The sequence below is a fragment of the Anomaloglossus baeobatrachus genome, chromosome 4 (assembly GCF_048569485.1).
Source record: "Anomaloglossus baeobatrachus isolate aAnoBae1 chromosome 4, aAnoBae1.hap1, whole genome shotgun sequence".
NCBI classification, from domain to species: domain Eukaryota; kingdom Metazoa; phylum Chordata; class Amphibia; order Anura; family Aromobatidae; genus Anomaloglossus; species Anomaloglossus baeobatrachus.
Window position 1 is genome coordinate 667,393,471 of NC_134356.1, and position 16,596 is coordinate 667,410,066.

The 16,596-nt window shown below is 51.1% G+C and overlaps 1 protein-coding gene across 1 annotated transcript in view; it reads left to right on the top strand.

Moving 5' to 3' along the window:
- The window catches only part of LOC142302077 (complement C3-like), a 339,126-nt gene that overhangs the window by 286,062 nt on the left and 36,468 nt on the right, over nt 1-16,596 (top strand). Inside the window, exons 33-34 of the mRNA XM_075343156.1 lie at nt 972-1,023; nt 7,489-7,576. Of these exons, the coding sequence (XP_075199271.1) occupies nt 972-1,023; nt 7,489-7,576 (140 nt within the window). The remainder of the gene's footprint in view (nt 1-971; nt 1,024-7,488; nt 7,577-16,596) is intronic.

Genomic DNA, 16,596 nt, shown 5'->3' on the forward strand with positions numbered 1-16,596 from the left:
CTGAGGGAGAGGAGTAGACTGCGTCTGTGAGGGGAGTGCCTGAGGGAGAAGAGCAGACTGTGTCTGTGAGGAGAGTCCCTGAGGGAGAGGAGTAGACTGCGTCTGTGAGGGGAGTGCCTGAGGGAGAAGAGCAGACTGTGTCTGTGAGGAGAGTCCCTGAGGGAGAGGAGTAGACTACGTCTGTGAGAGATGTGGTGGAGGAAAAACCCCTATAACTTTATTTTGGTGTGACCTTCTCGGTCAAATATGGGTGTACGATTTATCTGTTGCTAATGGAAACCCCACTGGAGAACAAGATTGTGTCCGCCTAAGTCAAGTTGAAAAACTTTATTTGAAGTTGACAAGTAAAGAAGTTTGGTTGAAAGAACCTGTGACCATGTCAGTGCTTGTGACGCATGAAGAAAAAGTATAATTATTAATGTATGGCACTAAAATGGTGATTGGGGCACATAGGAAGAACACCGGGCTGCGCTGCAGCCGTACAGCAGGCTCTGCCATGACTAATGAGGCCCCCGACAGCCCCGTTAACAATAAGTCCAGCAATTCCTTTATATTGCCAGTCTGTTCCTCCATTACTGACAAAGCAGTAATTAAATTAATAGGTAAATGAGGGTGAAGATCTATTTGTAGATCTGAATCCTCTGTCACTCCAGCTCTATTCCCTGTACAGCACCACCTGCTGCTGCTTTACTGATTTCAATTTTGCCTGAAGTCACAGAGCATAGAGACTGTCACTCAACTAGGAGGAGGTGACGCTGGGCAGGGAGCAGAGCTGGAGTGACAGAGGCTTCAGAACTACAAATGCTGATTTCTCAGTAACAGAGGAATGGATCCGCCATGTAAAGATATTGCTGGACTTGTCTTTGAAAGGGCTACATGTGCATATAAATATAGGGGGTGATATGACGCTGACAGATGCCTTTTAAGTAAATATATATGATGTTGTATTTAACCTACAATTTCTCACACAGCTAAGAGACCTGAAGGGGCCAAGGCAACTGTTTCCATCGAGATGTGTTTCAGGTAAGTGTCATAATACCTTAATACTAGTAAGGTAAAATTTAATCTTTTCTCACATCCTAACCTATATCTACCATACAGACCAAAGGTTTGGACACACCTTCTCATTCAAAGACTTTTCTTTATTTTCAGGATTCACACTGAAGGCATCAAAACTATGAATTAACACATGTGGAATGAAATAGTTAAAGTGTGAAACAACTGAAAATATGTCTTATATTCTTGGTTCTTCAAAGTAGCCGCCTTTTGCTTTGATTACTGCTTTGCACACTGTTGGCATTCTCTTGATGAGCTTCAAGAGGTAGTCACCGGAAATGGTTTTCCAACAGTCTTGAAGGAGCTCCCAGAGAGGCTTAGCACTTGTTGGCCCTTTTGCCTTCACTCTGCGGTCCAGCTCACCCCAAACCATCTCGATTGGGTTCAGGTCTGGTGACTGTGGAGACCAGGTCATCTGGCGTAGCACCCCATCACTCTCCTTCTTAGTCAAATAGCCGTTACACAGCCTGGAGGTGTGTTTGGGGTCATTGTCCTGTTGAAAAATAAATGATGGTCCAACTAAACGCAAACCGGATGGAATAGCACGCCGCTGCAAGATGCTGTGGTAGCCATGCTGGTTCTGTATGCCTTCAATTTTGAATAAATCCCCAACAGTGTCACCAGCAAAGCCCCCCCACACCATCACACCTACTCCTCCTCCATGCTTCACGGTGGGAACCAGCCATGTAGAGTCCATCCATTCACCTTTTCTACAAAGACATGGTGGTTGGATCCAAAGATCTCAAATTTGACTCATCAGACAAAGCACAGATTTCCACTGGTCTAATGTCCATTCCTTGTGTTCTTTAGCCCAAACAAGTCTCTTCTGCTTGTTGCCTGTCCTTAGCAGTGGTTTCCTAGCAGCTATTTTACCATGAAGGCTGCTGCACAAAGTCTCCTCTTAACAGTTGTTCTAGAGATGAAAAAGTGTATCCATACTTTTGGTCTGTACTGTACATCAAACAGCACTCAGCACCCACTCCATACAGTCTGACTCCTGACCCTTCTTAAAAGTGTATGGACCCTCCTCCTGAAGTACCGTACCATAGACCGGCTGTCTCTCTACTGTTATCTATTATATAAACCTGAGTGTATATGTATGTATGTATGTGTGTATAAAGGAATTTGCACCGTCGCATTTACAATCACGAAATTTTGCAGAGACACTCCATATGACTCAGGAAATGTCATAGACTATGTTGTTAGGGGAAATTTTAGCCCCGCGCTTTACAGTTATTCACCAAAAAACCTGCCTCCATTAAAGTCAATGGAGCTGGGAGCCACAATGCAGCCAGAACTTCAGAAATATGTTGGCGTGTCACAATGCAGCCAGGGAAAGAGACAGACAGAGACAGAGGCAGACATAAAGAGACAGACAGGTAAAGAGACAGACAGACAGGAAAGATTCAGACAGACAGGGAAAGAGACTGACAAATAGAGAGAGGTAGAGACAGACAGACACAGATAGAAACAAAGAGACGGACAGGGAAAGAGACAGACAGGGAAAGAGCCAGACAGGGAAAGAGCCAGACAGGGAAAGAGACAGGCAGGGAAAGAGACAGGCAGGGAAAGAGACAGATGTGGAAAGAGATAGAAAGAGACAGACAGGGAAGATACAGACAGACAGGGAAAGATACAGACAAACAGAGACAGGCAGAGACAGACAGACAGACAGACTGCCATTACTTGTTCAATGTCGCTGTCAGAGATTGATAGCAGGATTTAACAGTTTAACAGCTGCTTTCTTATTACTAATACATTTCATTTGGTGTCATGACTTTTCATGGCTTTTTACACCTTTCTTTCTTCATGTGAGTAATACTCTTTCCCTTTGACATTTCTCTCTGTTACACATCATTATTATTATTGATATTTATTTATAGAGCACCATTGATTCCATGGTGCTTTACATGAGAAGGGGGTTACATACAGAACACATATACAAGTTTCAATAGACAGACTAGTACAGAGGGAAGAGGGCCCTGCCCTTGCGGGCTTACATTCTAAAGGATATTGGGGAGGAGACAGTAGGTGAGGTGATGGTGAGGCAGCAGTTCCGGTGGTGGTGAGGCAGCAGCTCCAGTGGTGGGGAGGCGGTTGAGTCATTGCAGTTATAGGCATTTCTGAACAGATGAGTTTTCAAATTCCATTTTGAAGCTTGCAACTGTAGCTGATAATCTGTGTTGAGGCAGGGAAATCTAGAAGACAGGGGCTGCTCGGAAGACATCTTGCAGGTGGTTGGATGAGGAGCAAAAGAGAGAGGAGGAGAGAAGGAAATCTTGAGAGGACCAGAGATTACGTGTTGGAGTATAGCAGGAGATTAGTTTGGAGATATACAGAGGAGACAAATTATGGACGGCTGTGTAGGTCAGTGTTAGTTTGAATTGGATACGGTGGAGAATTGGGAGCCAATGGAGGGATTTGCAGAGGGGAGAAATGGGTTGGTGGTAAGGAGTGAAGTGGATCAGTCGGGCAGCAGAGTTAAGGATGGACCGGCTACAGTAATCAAGGCAGGAGATTATGAGGGCATGCACTAGCATTTATGTAGATTGAGAAATGAGGAAAGGACACATAACTTAATTTATGGACACCTGTGCTTTGCTTTCCTTGCCTGTGTTCATTTGATTGGTTATAACTGACATCTGGTGAGAAATTCATGTTAATTGCACCTTTTATAAATGTATTTGTGGCGCCCTGGACAAGCCTGGACGTCACAGTTACTACAACAACACACCCCACACCCCGGCTAGGCACATCTAGGTCAAACACAAAATCCTTGTTGCCTTCCTCCAGGGGCTGATGTCCACACCAGGGGGTGGAGCCAGGCGGTTGGTCCCCGCCCGCCGAGGAGTTCACAGTCCTGGAGGCGGGAAAGGAGAGCAGTGTAGTTGAGGAGTTGAGCTCGGGCAGAGCTCGAGTGCAGTTAGGGAAGTGAAGTGGTAGTGGAGCAGACTGACGGCGTCCGGGTGTGTGGCCCGGACGGAACAGCAAGATTGGCGGACGGTGGTGACCGTCTGCAGGAGAGGCTAATTGGAGTGAGCCGTAAGGACCATGGACGGGCGGTGGCCCGGCGGTACCGGACCAGTGAACAAAGAGAAGCCAGCACCATCTAGCAGGGCTTAGGGACCCCGACGAGGCTAGGAGTCGCCGTAAAACTGGTCAAATCCGCTAGCGAAGGGAACCTCCGGCGTTTCCCAGTAATCAAGGCCCGATTGAAGGCGACAGCTCAAACCGTAAAGGGAAACACAGTCACCGCCAAGGCTACAGTTCCCAGGGCCAGAGCCTGCGGGCAAAAGGGGCTCCTTCTGCAACCATCCAAGCTGGGGAGCGGGTTACCGGTGGGAACCCATTGGAACCGTAAACACAACACAGGTGCAGGGAAAGGCAGACACCACCAACTTACCGGGAGAACTACCGCAGCCGTCTGTGGGACCCATCCATCCAGCCGTTTGTTTGACCGGAGACTCCATGTGAATTACTGGCTGAGTGAGTACCACCGTGCCGTGCGGCACAGCGCTGCCCCCGTGACCCTGCACCTCACCAGGCCCCGTAACCCGCCTGCCATCCATCCCTACCCCTCACCGGGCCCCGGGACAACCAACCTCCTACCCACGGAGGGGAGAACCAACATCTAAGCTACTCCCTGTCATCGCTCCCGGGATCCCCGTCCAGAGCAGCGGTGGTGTCACCAATCTCACCACAACCGTGGGTGGCGTCACGGACAATATCCCTAAACCAAACCACCCCCTTTCACTCACGGGCGAGGAACGCCACTCGAGTCCCCGGGATCCGGTCCACCGCTCGAGCCACCACCGAGCAGCAGCAGCAGCCGGACCCGAGCAGTGGGTGAGCGCAGCGTCCCCTCCTCCGCCCGCGACATATTTACTTAGGAAATTGCAGCAAATAAAGGATCGGCATTCCAAACTTCATAAATGATTATAAGGGATTTATTCCATAATTATTAAGGATATAAGAAAAAAAAAGAACGCGTTTCCGGCTAATCAGGCTTTTTCAATAAGCCCTTAGAAATAGCCTTGTTTGCTGAAAACACTTTCTCTTCTTTGCTGTATCCTGAATAATTACGGAATAAATCCATTATAATCGTTTATGACGTTTGGAGTGCCGATCCTTTATTTGCTGCATATTGTGGATACCTCTCCTGGATTCGGGCACCGTGGATTGTGAGTGCTGCTTGGATATTTTGATTTGTACTTAGAAAATTGGGGATGTGTTCAATACTGATTTTCAACCACTGTAGATCTAATAATGCTATAACCTGAGCTTCATATAGTCAGGAAATTGTGATCTTAAGCCTGAGATTTAATGATTAGCCATTGTGTCTTTGTGAGCCTCCGAGTCTTTTTTTAGTGCATTGTCAGTTAGTTTAAATTCTGAGTGCCTCCTTCTGATAGGCAGCTATGACCACGTAACCCAACACCCAATACAATATTCATATTTCATGAAAGTGATCTGATGGCTGCTTTCCTGTATGGTCAAGTGGTTTATGCAGTTGAGAGGTCTTTGGTTTGGTTTCCTCCATCCTTTGGCTAGTATGGACAACTTTTTTCTCTTTAAAATGTAGTGTGCCTAATCACTCACAGGCAGGTAGTTGCTATCTACCTTTCTATTTTGTCCTACGTTGATCTCTTCCAACACAGACTGGCTTATTTTCTGCTCCGTTGACATGGTGTCACTGCTGATATCATGCTGATTGACAGCCAGGTGCCCACTTCCTAATTGCGGGAAGCCAGCTGTCAATCAGCCCAATGTTGGTAGTCACGCCTCATCAACAAAGCAGCCCAAAAAAAGAGTTGCTCTGTTGCTGTGGAGCAGCTGAATCACCGACAGGAATAGTCAGGAAGGAAGTTGCCGGCGGGAACAGTCAGTGACGTTTCTAAGCCGGCACCGGGTACAACAGGCAGGAAGTTGCTGGCAGGAACAGTCAGTGATGTCTCTAAGCCGGCACCGGGTACAACAGGCAGGAAGTTGCCGACAGGAACAGTCAGTGACGTCTCTAAGCCAGCACCAGGAACAACAGGCAGGAACAGTCAGTGATGTCTCTAATATGGCATCGGGTACAACAGGCAGGAAGTTGCCGGCAGGAACAGTCAGTGATGTCTCTAAGCCGGCACCGGATACAACAGACAGGATGTTGCCGGCAGGAACAGTCAGTGATGTCTCTAAGCCGGCATCGGGTACAACAGGCAGGAAGTTGCCGGCAGGAACAGTCAGTGATGTCTCTAAGCCAGCATCGGGTACAACAGGCAGGAAGTTGCCGGCAGGAACAGTCAGTGATGTCTCTAAGCCGGCACTGGGTACAGCAGGCAGGAAATTGCCGGCAGGAACAGTCAACGATGTCTCTAAGCCGTCATCGGGTACAACAGGCAGGAAGTTGCCGGCAGGAACAGTCAGTGATGTCTCTAAGCCGGCATCGGGTACAACAGTCAGGAAGTTGCCAGTAGGAATAGTCAGTGATGTCTATAAACTCGCACCAGTTACAACAGGCAGGAAGTTGCCAGCAGGAACAGTCAGTGACCTCTCTGAGGCGGCACCGGGTACAACAGGCAGGAAGTTGCCAGCAGGACAGTCAGTGACCCCTCTAAGCCGGCACCAGTTACAACAGGCAGGAAGTTGCCAGCAGGACAGTCAGTGACCCCTCTAAGCTGGCACCGGGTACAACAGGCAGGAAGTTGCCAGCAGGAACAGTCAGTGACCTCTCTAAGCTGGCACCGGGTACAACAGGCAGGAAGTTGCCTGTTGTAAGCAACTACCTATCTGTTTTTTAACAATGTGTCTGAAAACTGGGTCCTAATATCCCCTTTAACAGGGATTTGATTGGAAATATTTATAGGGAGTCTGACAGCAAAAACTGAAAGTATAAATTAAGCACATAGCCTTGTAGTCAGGGGCGCACATATCATTGGTGCAACCTGTGCAGCCGCAAAGAGGCCCAAGTGTTAAGGGGGCTTATTTTGACCTACAAATTAGGAAGAATTGTGCATTATGATGAGCTCTTGGACTGCAAAGGGCCCAAATACCGTTCTTATACAGAGGCCCTTCTCTGTCTGTGTCCACCAGTGCTTGTCGTGGATTTAGCCCTTCAAAAATCTGACAGTGTTGGCTTCCCTACAACAAGCACTCTCTGCAGAAAAAGCTCAGGTAAGCTAGCACTATCAATCACCAGTGGGATATAGTAGGGTGCTTGCAGAAGTGGACTGATCCTCTTGGAGACGCCAAGGGTGCACAGAACAACCTAATTACCATAATTAACCCAAATTTGCTTTCAAACAAGATTACAATATTTCCATGTAAAAAAATAATTTCATACATGTTTTTCTTAAAGTGGAATATATCCAAATTGTTGATTGCGGTTGTGAGGATTCTGCCTAATAGACTAATTTAAATATGTGTCATTTGTTCACTTTTTTGCAGATTCCTTAAGAAGCAAGATGCCACCATGTCCATCCTTGACATTTCTTTGATGACCGGTTTTGCACCAGATACAAGTGAACTTAATCAGGTGCGTTCCAATTAGGTTTAAAATAAATCTTTTGTTCTCCTTTGTTCTTTAATTATTTCATTATTTAGTTAATAAGTTAATTGTTTAATTATTTAGTTCTTTAATTATTGGTTGAATCAGATCTTTAGAATAGTTTCTGTGAAAAAATAAAAAATGAAGAAAGTTTTTAGTTAAAGAATACTTGACTTACGAATTTCATAGAGTTTAGTCTAAAAATGAATGTCTACATGCACATAGACTGTCCCTATAAAACTTAAATACTTTATTAAATCACTTAAAACCACACCGTGATTACTAAAAGTGCACAGAATAGATTGCTAGCCCTCAATAGCTGCACCTATCTGTGCACTGCCTAACAGCGGGGGTTGGCACCCTAAAAATGCGATATGGCGCCCCCACTCCGCGACGACTTTCCCTGCTGCCCCTGAAGTCCCTGCCGGAAAAAAGGTGCAGTGCCTAAGATAAGTGCATCAAACAAATTGGTGTGGCAGGTGGACAGTAGGGAGGAAAAATCAAAAACATATCTCATTGATGTGAACAGAATGGTAATTTCAAGCCTAAAAATGAATGTCTATAAAAGTCTGTACATCAGGTAGAAGACCTGATAGAAAAATACCCTTAAGGGCAAACACCAAGCAAGTAGGCGTTCAATGCTTATAGGTGTCTGCAACTTTTCACTTGTTACCCAATCATGTATTTTATACTTCTTTTAAGGCAAAACGCATATGGCCCTCAGTGTGCCATGATTTTGGCACTTGTGTCATCTCCGTGTGCTATCCGTGATAGCACACGGAGATCAGACTCTTATACTCACCTGTCCACGCTCCTACTGTCCATGGTGCTGATGTCCACTGATCTCCTGTCTCTGGCCGCTGCTATCTCCCCTCTGCTGTTACTTCCAGGTTGTAGTGCAGTGAATATTCATGAGCATAATTAGCCTGCCTGGAAGCAGGAGATAGCAGCGGCCGGAGAGAGCAGCACTGGAGGGGAGTATAAAAATCATTTTATTTCAAAGATATGTGGGGTTTTTTTGGTACATGTTACACGAATCACACCACTGTGTGTGACATCAGTGATTCCGGAGAAAAATGGACATTTCCCGATGTGGAGCACACGGACATGCATGTGCGCTGCACGGAAACACAGTCAGTAAGAAATCACTGATGTGTGCACAGACCCATTGATTTTAATGGGTCTGCGTATGTCTGTGATTCTGGTACGTATAAAAACTGTAACATACGTACCAGAATCACTGATGTGTGAACGGGGCCTAACAAAGGAAGTTCACAAGTTATGCAGGCTTTTATTTTATTCCCACATCCATAGTATTATGTTTTATAATTAGAGATGAGAAAATCAATTATAACTCAATTAGTTTAGCTATGAATTTTAAGAATTCGCAAACTAGAACTTTTAGCGATTTGTTGACTAAATTGGCTACCACCGTAGCACAAAACGCTGAAGAAGGGTCACATGACTTTCGGTATGGCTTGGCTAGATTCCCCATAATGCATGTTAAGCACCCCACCTTATAACGCAGTCATGCAATTAGGGAGACTATTGTTACGGTTATCTGTCTGCCATATGAGTTTAGTGACTGGTTTTCGGTCACTTTCCCCTGTGAGTCTCTGCTATTTAAATGTGTTTTCCTTTCCTTTGGCAGTTCTAGGGTTAATGGCAGTATTCCTTGACAGCAAGCAGGGTAATTACCATGCCAGGTGTTTCCAGTTTGGACCACTCCCAGTCTTTTTATAAACCCTGCACTACCAACAGAGCGTGCCACTTATTCTTGATTCATTTGGATTCTGGTCTTGGAGGAAGAAGGAGCTGCTGTTACCCTCTCTCGGAGTGGCAGTTACCCTCTCTCGGAGTGGCTGTTACCCTCTCTTGGAGTGGCTGTTACCCTCTCTTGGAGTGGCTGTTACCCTCTCTAGGAATGGCTGTTTCCCTCTCTCGGAGTGGCTGTTTCCCGTTTCCCTCTCTCGGAGTGGCTGTTTCCCTTTCTCGGAGTGGCTGTTTCCCTTTCTCGGAGTGGCTGTTTCCCTCTCTCGGAGTGGCTGTTTCCCTTTCTCGGAGTGGCTGTTTCCCTCTCTCGGAGTGGCTGTTTCCCTTTCTCGGAGTGGCTGTTTCCCTCTCTCGGAGTGGCTGTTTCCCGTTTCCCTCTCTCGGAGTGGCTGTTTCCCTCTCTCGGAGTGGCTGTTTCCCGTTTCCCTCTCTCGGAGTGGCTGTTTCCCTTTCTCGGAGTGGCTGTTTCCCTCTCTCGGAGTGGCTGTTACCCTCTCTTGGAGTGGCTGTTTCCCTCTCTCGGAGTGGCTGTTTCCCTCTCTTGGAGCGGCTGTTACCCTCTCTCGGAGTGGCTGTTTCCCTTTCTCGGAGTGGCTGTTTCCCTCTCTCGGAGTGGCTGTTTCCCTCTCTCGGAGTGGCTGTTTCCCTCTCTTGGAGTGGCTGTTTCCCTCTCTCAGAGTGGCAGTTTCCCTTTCTTGGAGTGGCTGTTTCCCTCTCTTGGAGCAGCTGTTACCCTCTCTCAGAGTGGCAGTTTCCCTTTCTTGGAGTGGCAGTTTCCCTCTCTTGGAGCGGCTGTTACCCTCTCTCATAGTGGCAGTTTCCCTCTCTTGGAGTGTGTGTTTCCCTCTCTTGGAGTGGCAGTTTCCCTTTCTTGGAGTGGCAGTTTCCCTCTCTTGGAGTGTGTGTTTCCCTCTCTTGGAGTGGCAGTTTCCCTCTCTTGGAGTGTGTGTGTCGTTGGCGGGGAGGGGGCGCTGCGCTTGTCGCGGGCGGAGGAGGGGATGCCGCGCTCTCCCACTGCTGCTCGGGTCCGGCCGCCGCGGCTGCTGCGGCCTGCTGCTGCTCGGTGGCTCGAGCGGTGGGCCGGATCCCGGGGACTCTAGCGGCGCTCCTCGCCCGTGAGTGAAAGGGGGTTGTTTTTGGGTGTGGGGGTTGTTTATTGTCCGTGACGCCACCCACGGTTGTGGTGATTTGTAGCACCACCGCTGCTCAATATGGGGATCCCGGGAGTGGTGATGCGGAGCAGCCAGGTGTTGTGTTGCCCCTCCGTGGGTAGGGGTTGGTGATCCCGGGGCCCAGTGATGGTGGGGGAGGTGCAGGGCCTGGTGGGCGCAGGGACGCGGGGGCAGCGCTGTGCCTTGCGGCACTGTGGTACTCACTCAGCCTGAGACGTTGACACAGTTTTACGGTAAACCACACGGCTGGAAAGACGGTTCCCACGGACGGCTGCACTTGCTCTCCCAGTAGGTAACGGTGATGTCCCTTTGACCTGCACCTAGTGTTCTTATGTTGGTAGTGATGGGTTCCCACCGGTAACCCGCTCCCCGACTTGGATATGGGCCGGAGGATCCCTACTTTGCCCGCAGACGCTGGCCCTGAGGAGCTGGTGCCCTGGCGGTGGCGGTGTTCCTCACAAATAGTCGGACTGTTGTCTTCAATCGGGACTTGGTTGTTGGGGGATCGACGTCCCCTTCACTGACGGATTCGGCAAAATTATGGCGACTCCTAGCCTTGCCGGGGTCCGAGAGGCCCCTGCCCTGGTGCTGACTGTCCTTCGTATACTGCTCCAGACCGCCGGGCCACTACTCGACCGCGGTCCTTCCAGCAACCTCCGAGCAGTCCCCCTCCAGACAATCACCGCTGTTGCTGACCTTGCTGACCTGTCCTGCACTTAGCTGGACTAACTTCAGGTCCTTCTACGCTCACTTTTGTTCCTTTTCTTCTTTGCTCCACTACTACTTCACTTTCACTTAGCTCCTCTACCACTTCCTTCTACTTTCCTCTCCTAAACTTGACTCCTCCTCAGACTCTAGTCTGGCTTCAACTGCCTGGTTCCTCCTGCCTCCAGGGCTGTGTACTCCTCGGTGGGCGGAGCCAACCGCCTGGCCCACCCCCTGGTGTGAACATCAGCCCCTGGAGGAAGGCAACAAGGATTTTAGTAGCTTTGGTGTTCCTAACTGGGATGTAGGGTGTGGTGGTGTGATGACCTGTGACCCCTGGCTTGCCCAGGGCGTCACATTCCCCCTTAGCAAAATGCAGACCGTCCGTGGGCTGCCCGTCCAACACCGGTTTTATTTTCTGTAAAGTATAAAAAGTAAACATATAAATCATAACATCATCCCACAACGGGAGGCACATTTCTTAAACGTTACTAAACGGTTTTACGGGTACGGTTTCCGCTCTCTCCCACCCAAGCAACCTGGCCCTGATGCTGCCCCTAAAGCCCAGGCAGCACCCCTTGACCCACAGTCCAGCACACGTTACCCGAGCGGGATCTGTCCTTCCCCTCCAGAGGGTAGCCACCGGTTCCTTTGGTGGCTGGGCCCCAGCCTGCTCTGCTGAGGGCCCTCCCTCCAACCTGCCTCTCCGGAGGCGGCATTGCGGAAACGGTACGGTAAAACAACATATTTACAAGCCACTTAATGTTTGTGGTTGCCCTGCAAGTTCACGGGCTTGTCCATGGATAGTTCCCATGCAAACTTTTTAAACGGTCCCCACGGGGACAACGGTGCCGGCTCCGGCCGGTTCAATCACAAAGAATCAGGTGAAGTACTCGGTAATCATTTTTCATCATTTTTGCAAAACTTTTAAACTTTCAAACATACACAAAGGTGGTCCCAACGGGGACTGGACAACGGTGCTCTGCTGCCCTACTCCGATTCTTCTGCCGAGGCGGCCCCATCCTTCACCACAACACATCAAACATGCACTTACATGCCTGCTGCGGCAGGGGTACCCGGTACCCATTTCCACCGGTACGCGGGGTATGGAAAACCATGGGGTCTCCCACATAGCGGGAACGCTCACTTGCCTTTTCAAACTCAGCAGCAGACCCGGGGCTGGGGCAGGAGTCGTCATCTCTTGTTCCTGCGTCAGGCGGGTTGCCGCCAGCTGTCGCAGCCTCCTGGCCTCCAGCATCCAGCATTTCAGACCCCTCTGTAACAGCACGGGGCAGCAGGTCGGGCGAGTTTACACTGAAGCGCCCCAGGAGTAACGGCAAGGGTGATGCATAGGTCGACACTAGGCCGGGCCCCTCAGCCGCAGCGGCCGGTCCTGGTAGGACATAGGGACGTGGGTCACCAGTCGGTTCTGCTACATCTGTTCCCCTTCCGTACACCAGGGCAGTTGCAATCAGCATCTCCACCTCGTTGGTCCACTGCGCCACCATCCTGAAGATCTGATCCTGCTGACGTTGGTGGAATTGAATCACCCAGGCTTTCATCCAGGCCACGGCCCCGAGCTCGGGGTCTGGCACAATCACCGCCGGAGCCTCCAACACATCTTCATCAAGGGGGCTCGGCTCCGGGGGCTTCTGGGGAAGCAGTGCAGGGCTGCCCCAGACGCCTGCAGCCGGTCGGTCCGCTTGGGCGGACGGGCAGGGTACCGCTACCGGTTGGGCAGGTAGCGGGCCTAGTGGCGGGGCGGCAGCAACTGACGCGGGTAGCGGGGGAGGCAGCAGGGTGAGCGGGTGTAGGCCGGGCCCCTCAGCCGCGATGGCCGATCCCTCTGGAATACAGGGACGTGGGTCTCTTACCCGCTCCTCCAAATCTTCCTCCACCTCGCATCTCCGCATAACAGCCACCACGTCCGCCATGTCGGCCTCCCACTCCTCCAGGAGGAGCTGCATCCGGGACTGCAGACGCTGGCTCAGCGGGGTAGTCCGGTTCTCTATCCACGCCGCTGTGCCGGGCACGGGGATCTCGCTGCCGTTTGTTGGAGCGGACATCTCAGCAGTCGTGCTTTCCAGGAACTGGCAACAAGATGGCCACAGGGTCCTGGCGTCCCTGCTTTCATAGCCACCTCACATGCGTCCAGCCGCCATCTCGTCCCCCTTAGCTTCTTTCCGGCCACTCCTCTCTTGGGGCGGAGTTTTGGCCTTCGCGCCTCTGCTGCACGAGCGGGAACTTTTCGCGCCAAAGATGGCGACTTCTGGAAATTTTCAGCCGGATACCTCCGGCGGTCACAAGGCGCACCTCTACCCAACGGCAGAGCGGTAAGATCCTGTTTGTGACGCCAAGTTGTCGCGGGCGGGGAGGAGGGTGCCGGCACCGCGCTCACCCCTCTGCTCGGGTCCGGCTGCTGCTGCTCAGTGGTGGCTCGAGCGGTGGGCCGGATCCCGGGGGTTTCTCGAGCGGCACTCCTCGCCCGTGAGTGAAAAGGGGAATTTGTTGGGGAGATTGTCCGTGACGCCACCCACGGTTGTGGTGATTTGTAGCACCACCGCTGCTCAATATGGGGATCCCGGGAGTGGTGATGCGGAGCAGCCAGGTGTTGTGTTGCCCCTCCGTGGGTAGGGGTTGGTGATCCTGGGGCCCAGTGATGGTGTGGAAGGTGCAGGGCCTGGTGGGCGCAGGGACGCGGGGGCAGCGCTGTGCCTTGCGGCACTGTGGTACTCACTCAGCCTGAGACGTTGACACAGTTTTACGGTAAACCACACGGCTGGAAAGACGGTTCCCACGGACGGCTGCACTTGCTCTCCCAGTAGGTAACGGTGATGTCCCTTTGACCTGCACCTAGTGTTCTTATGTTGGTAGCGATGGGTTCCCACCGGTAACCCGCTCCCCGACTTGGATATGGGCCGGAGGAGCCCTACTTTGCCCGCAGACGCTGGCCCTGAGGAGCTGGTGCCCTGGCGGTGGCGGTGTTCCTCACAAATGGTCGGACTGTTGTCTTCAATCGGGACTTGGTTGTTGGGGGATCGACGTCCCCTTCACTGACGGATTCGGCAAAATTATGGCGACTCCTAGCCTTGCCGGGTCCGAGAGGCCCCTGCCCTGGTGCTGACTGTCCTTCGTATACTGCTCCAGACCGCCGGGCCACTACTCGACCGCGGTCCTTCCAGCAACCTCCGAGCAGTCCCCCTCCAGACAATCACCGCTGTTGCTGACCTTGCTGACCTGTCCTGCACTTAGCTGGACTAACTTCAGGTCCTTCTACGCTCACTTTTGTTCCTTTTCTTCTTTGCTCCACTACTACTTCACTTTCACTTAGCTCCTCTACCACTTCCTTCTACTTTCCTCTCCTAAACTTGACTCCTCCTCAGACTCTAGTCTGGCTTCAACTGCCTGGTTCCTCCCGCCTCCAGGGCTGTGTACTCCTCGGTGGGCGGAGCCAACCGCCTGGCCCACCCCCTGGTGTGAACATCAGCCCCTGGAGGAAGGCAACAAGGATTTTAGTAGCTTTGGTGTTCCTAACTGGGATGTAGGGTGTGGTGGTGCGATGACCTGTGACCCCTGGCTTGCCCAGGGCGTCACACGCTCACCACGCTCGGGTCCAGCTCTGCGCTGCTCCTTTTGCCCGCAAGCTCTGGCCCTGGGAATTGTAGCCTTGGCGGTGACTGTATTTCCCTTCACGGTTTGGACAGTTGCCTTCAATTGGGTCTTTGCTACTGGGAAACCCCGGAGGTTCCCGTCGCTAACGGATTTGACCGGTTTAACGGCGACTCCAAGCCTAGTCGGGGTCCCGTAGGCCCTGCCGAATGGTGCTGGCTTCTCTTCGCTCCCCGGTTCGTTACCGGTGGGCCACCGCCCAACCCCGGTCCTATTGTTCTGCGTCGATCGGCCTCTCCTGCAGACCGCCGCCACCGTCTGCCAACCTTGCTGTATGTGCCCGGGCCACGTACCCGGACACGGTCAGACTGCTCCTCACTTCCCACTTACTCCTTCACTCTCCCTAACTGCACTCCTTCCTTTTCCCGCCTCCAGGACTGTGAACTCCTCAGTGGGTGGGGCCAACCGCCTTGCTCCACCCCACCTGGTGTGGACATCAGCCCCTGGAGGGAGGCAACAAGGATTTGTGTGTGACTGTTGTGCCTAACCGGGGTGTGGGGTGTGTTGTTGCAGTACCTGTGACGACCTGGCTTGTCCAGGGCGCCACATGTGTTTCCCTCTCTTGGAGTGGCTGTTTCCCTCTCTTGGAGTGTGTGTTTCCCACTCTTGGAGTGGCTGTTTCCCTCTTTTGGAGTGGCAGTTTCCCTTTCTTGGAGTGGCAGTTTCCCTCTCTTGGAGTGTGTGTTTCCCTCTCTTGGAGTGGCTGTTACTCTCTCTTGAAGTGGCTGTTACCCTCTCTCGGAGTGTGTGTTTCCCTCTCTTGGAGTGGCAGTTTCCCTCTCTTGGAGTGGCAGTTTCCCTCTCTTGGAGTGGCTGTTACTCTCTCTTGGAGTGGCTGTTACCCTCTCTTGGAGTGGCAGTTTCCCTCTCTTGGAGCAGCTGTTTCCCTCTTTTGGAGTGGCTGTTACCCTCTCTTGGAGCGGCAGTTTCCCTCTCTTGGAGCGGCTGTTACCCTCTCTTGGAGTGGCTGTAACCCTCTATTAGAGTGGCAGTTTCCCTCTCTTGGAGCGGCTGTTTCCCTCTCTTGGAGTAGCTGTTACCCTTTCTCAGAGTGGCTGTTTCCCTCTCTTGGAGCGGCTGTTTCCCTCTCTTGGAGCGGCTGTTTCCCTCTCTTGGAGCGGCTGTTTCTATTCTGTCTCTTCCTGGTAGCTATGAATCCCAACCGTTCTAATTATCAGTCCCTTAGATAACTGTATGATTGTACTCACTCTACCGGCATCCACAGATAGTTCAACTAAGCCCAACGATGACTTGTAGAAAGACCAGGAGAAACGCTGTACTTTTCTTCTAGAATCTTGTATTAAGTACAAAGTAAAGGCAGGTGAAAAGGAATAATCTGTACAGGGTTGCAGACATGTCTCTTCAGCAATGGTTCCTCTCTAGACTAAACTGAGGAGGAAGGGAGGAGCATTCTATACAGAAGCCAACTAAGGGAGGAACATAGGCACAAACTTCATACCGTCTAAATCTACCTAGTAACAATAAGGAATTTCCTGATAGGAGGAAAAGTATGCAAGAAATATATACAACACATTGTTCCCATTCATGGGACACAACAGTTTCCCTCTCTTGGAGTGGCAGTTTCCCTCTCTTGGAGCAGCTGTTTCCCTCTCTTGGAATGGCTGTTTCCCTCTCTTGGAGTGGCTGTTTCCCTCTCTTGGAGTGGCTGTTTCCCTCTCTTGGAGTGGC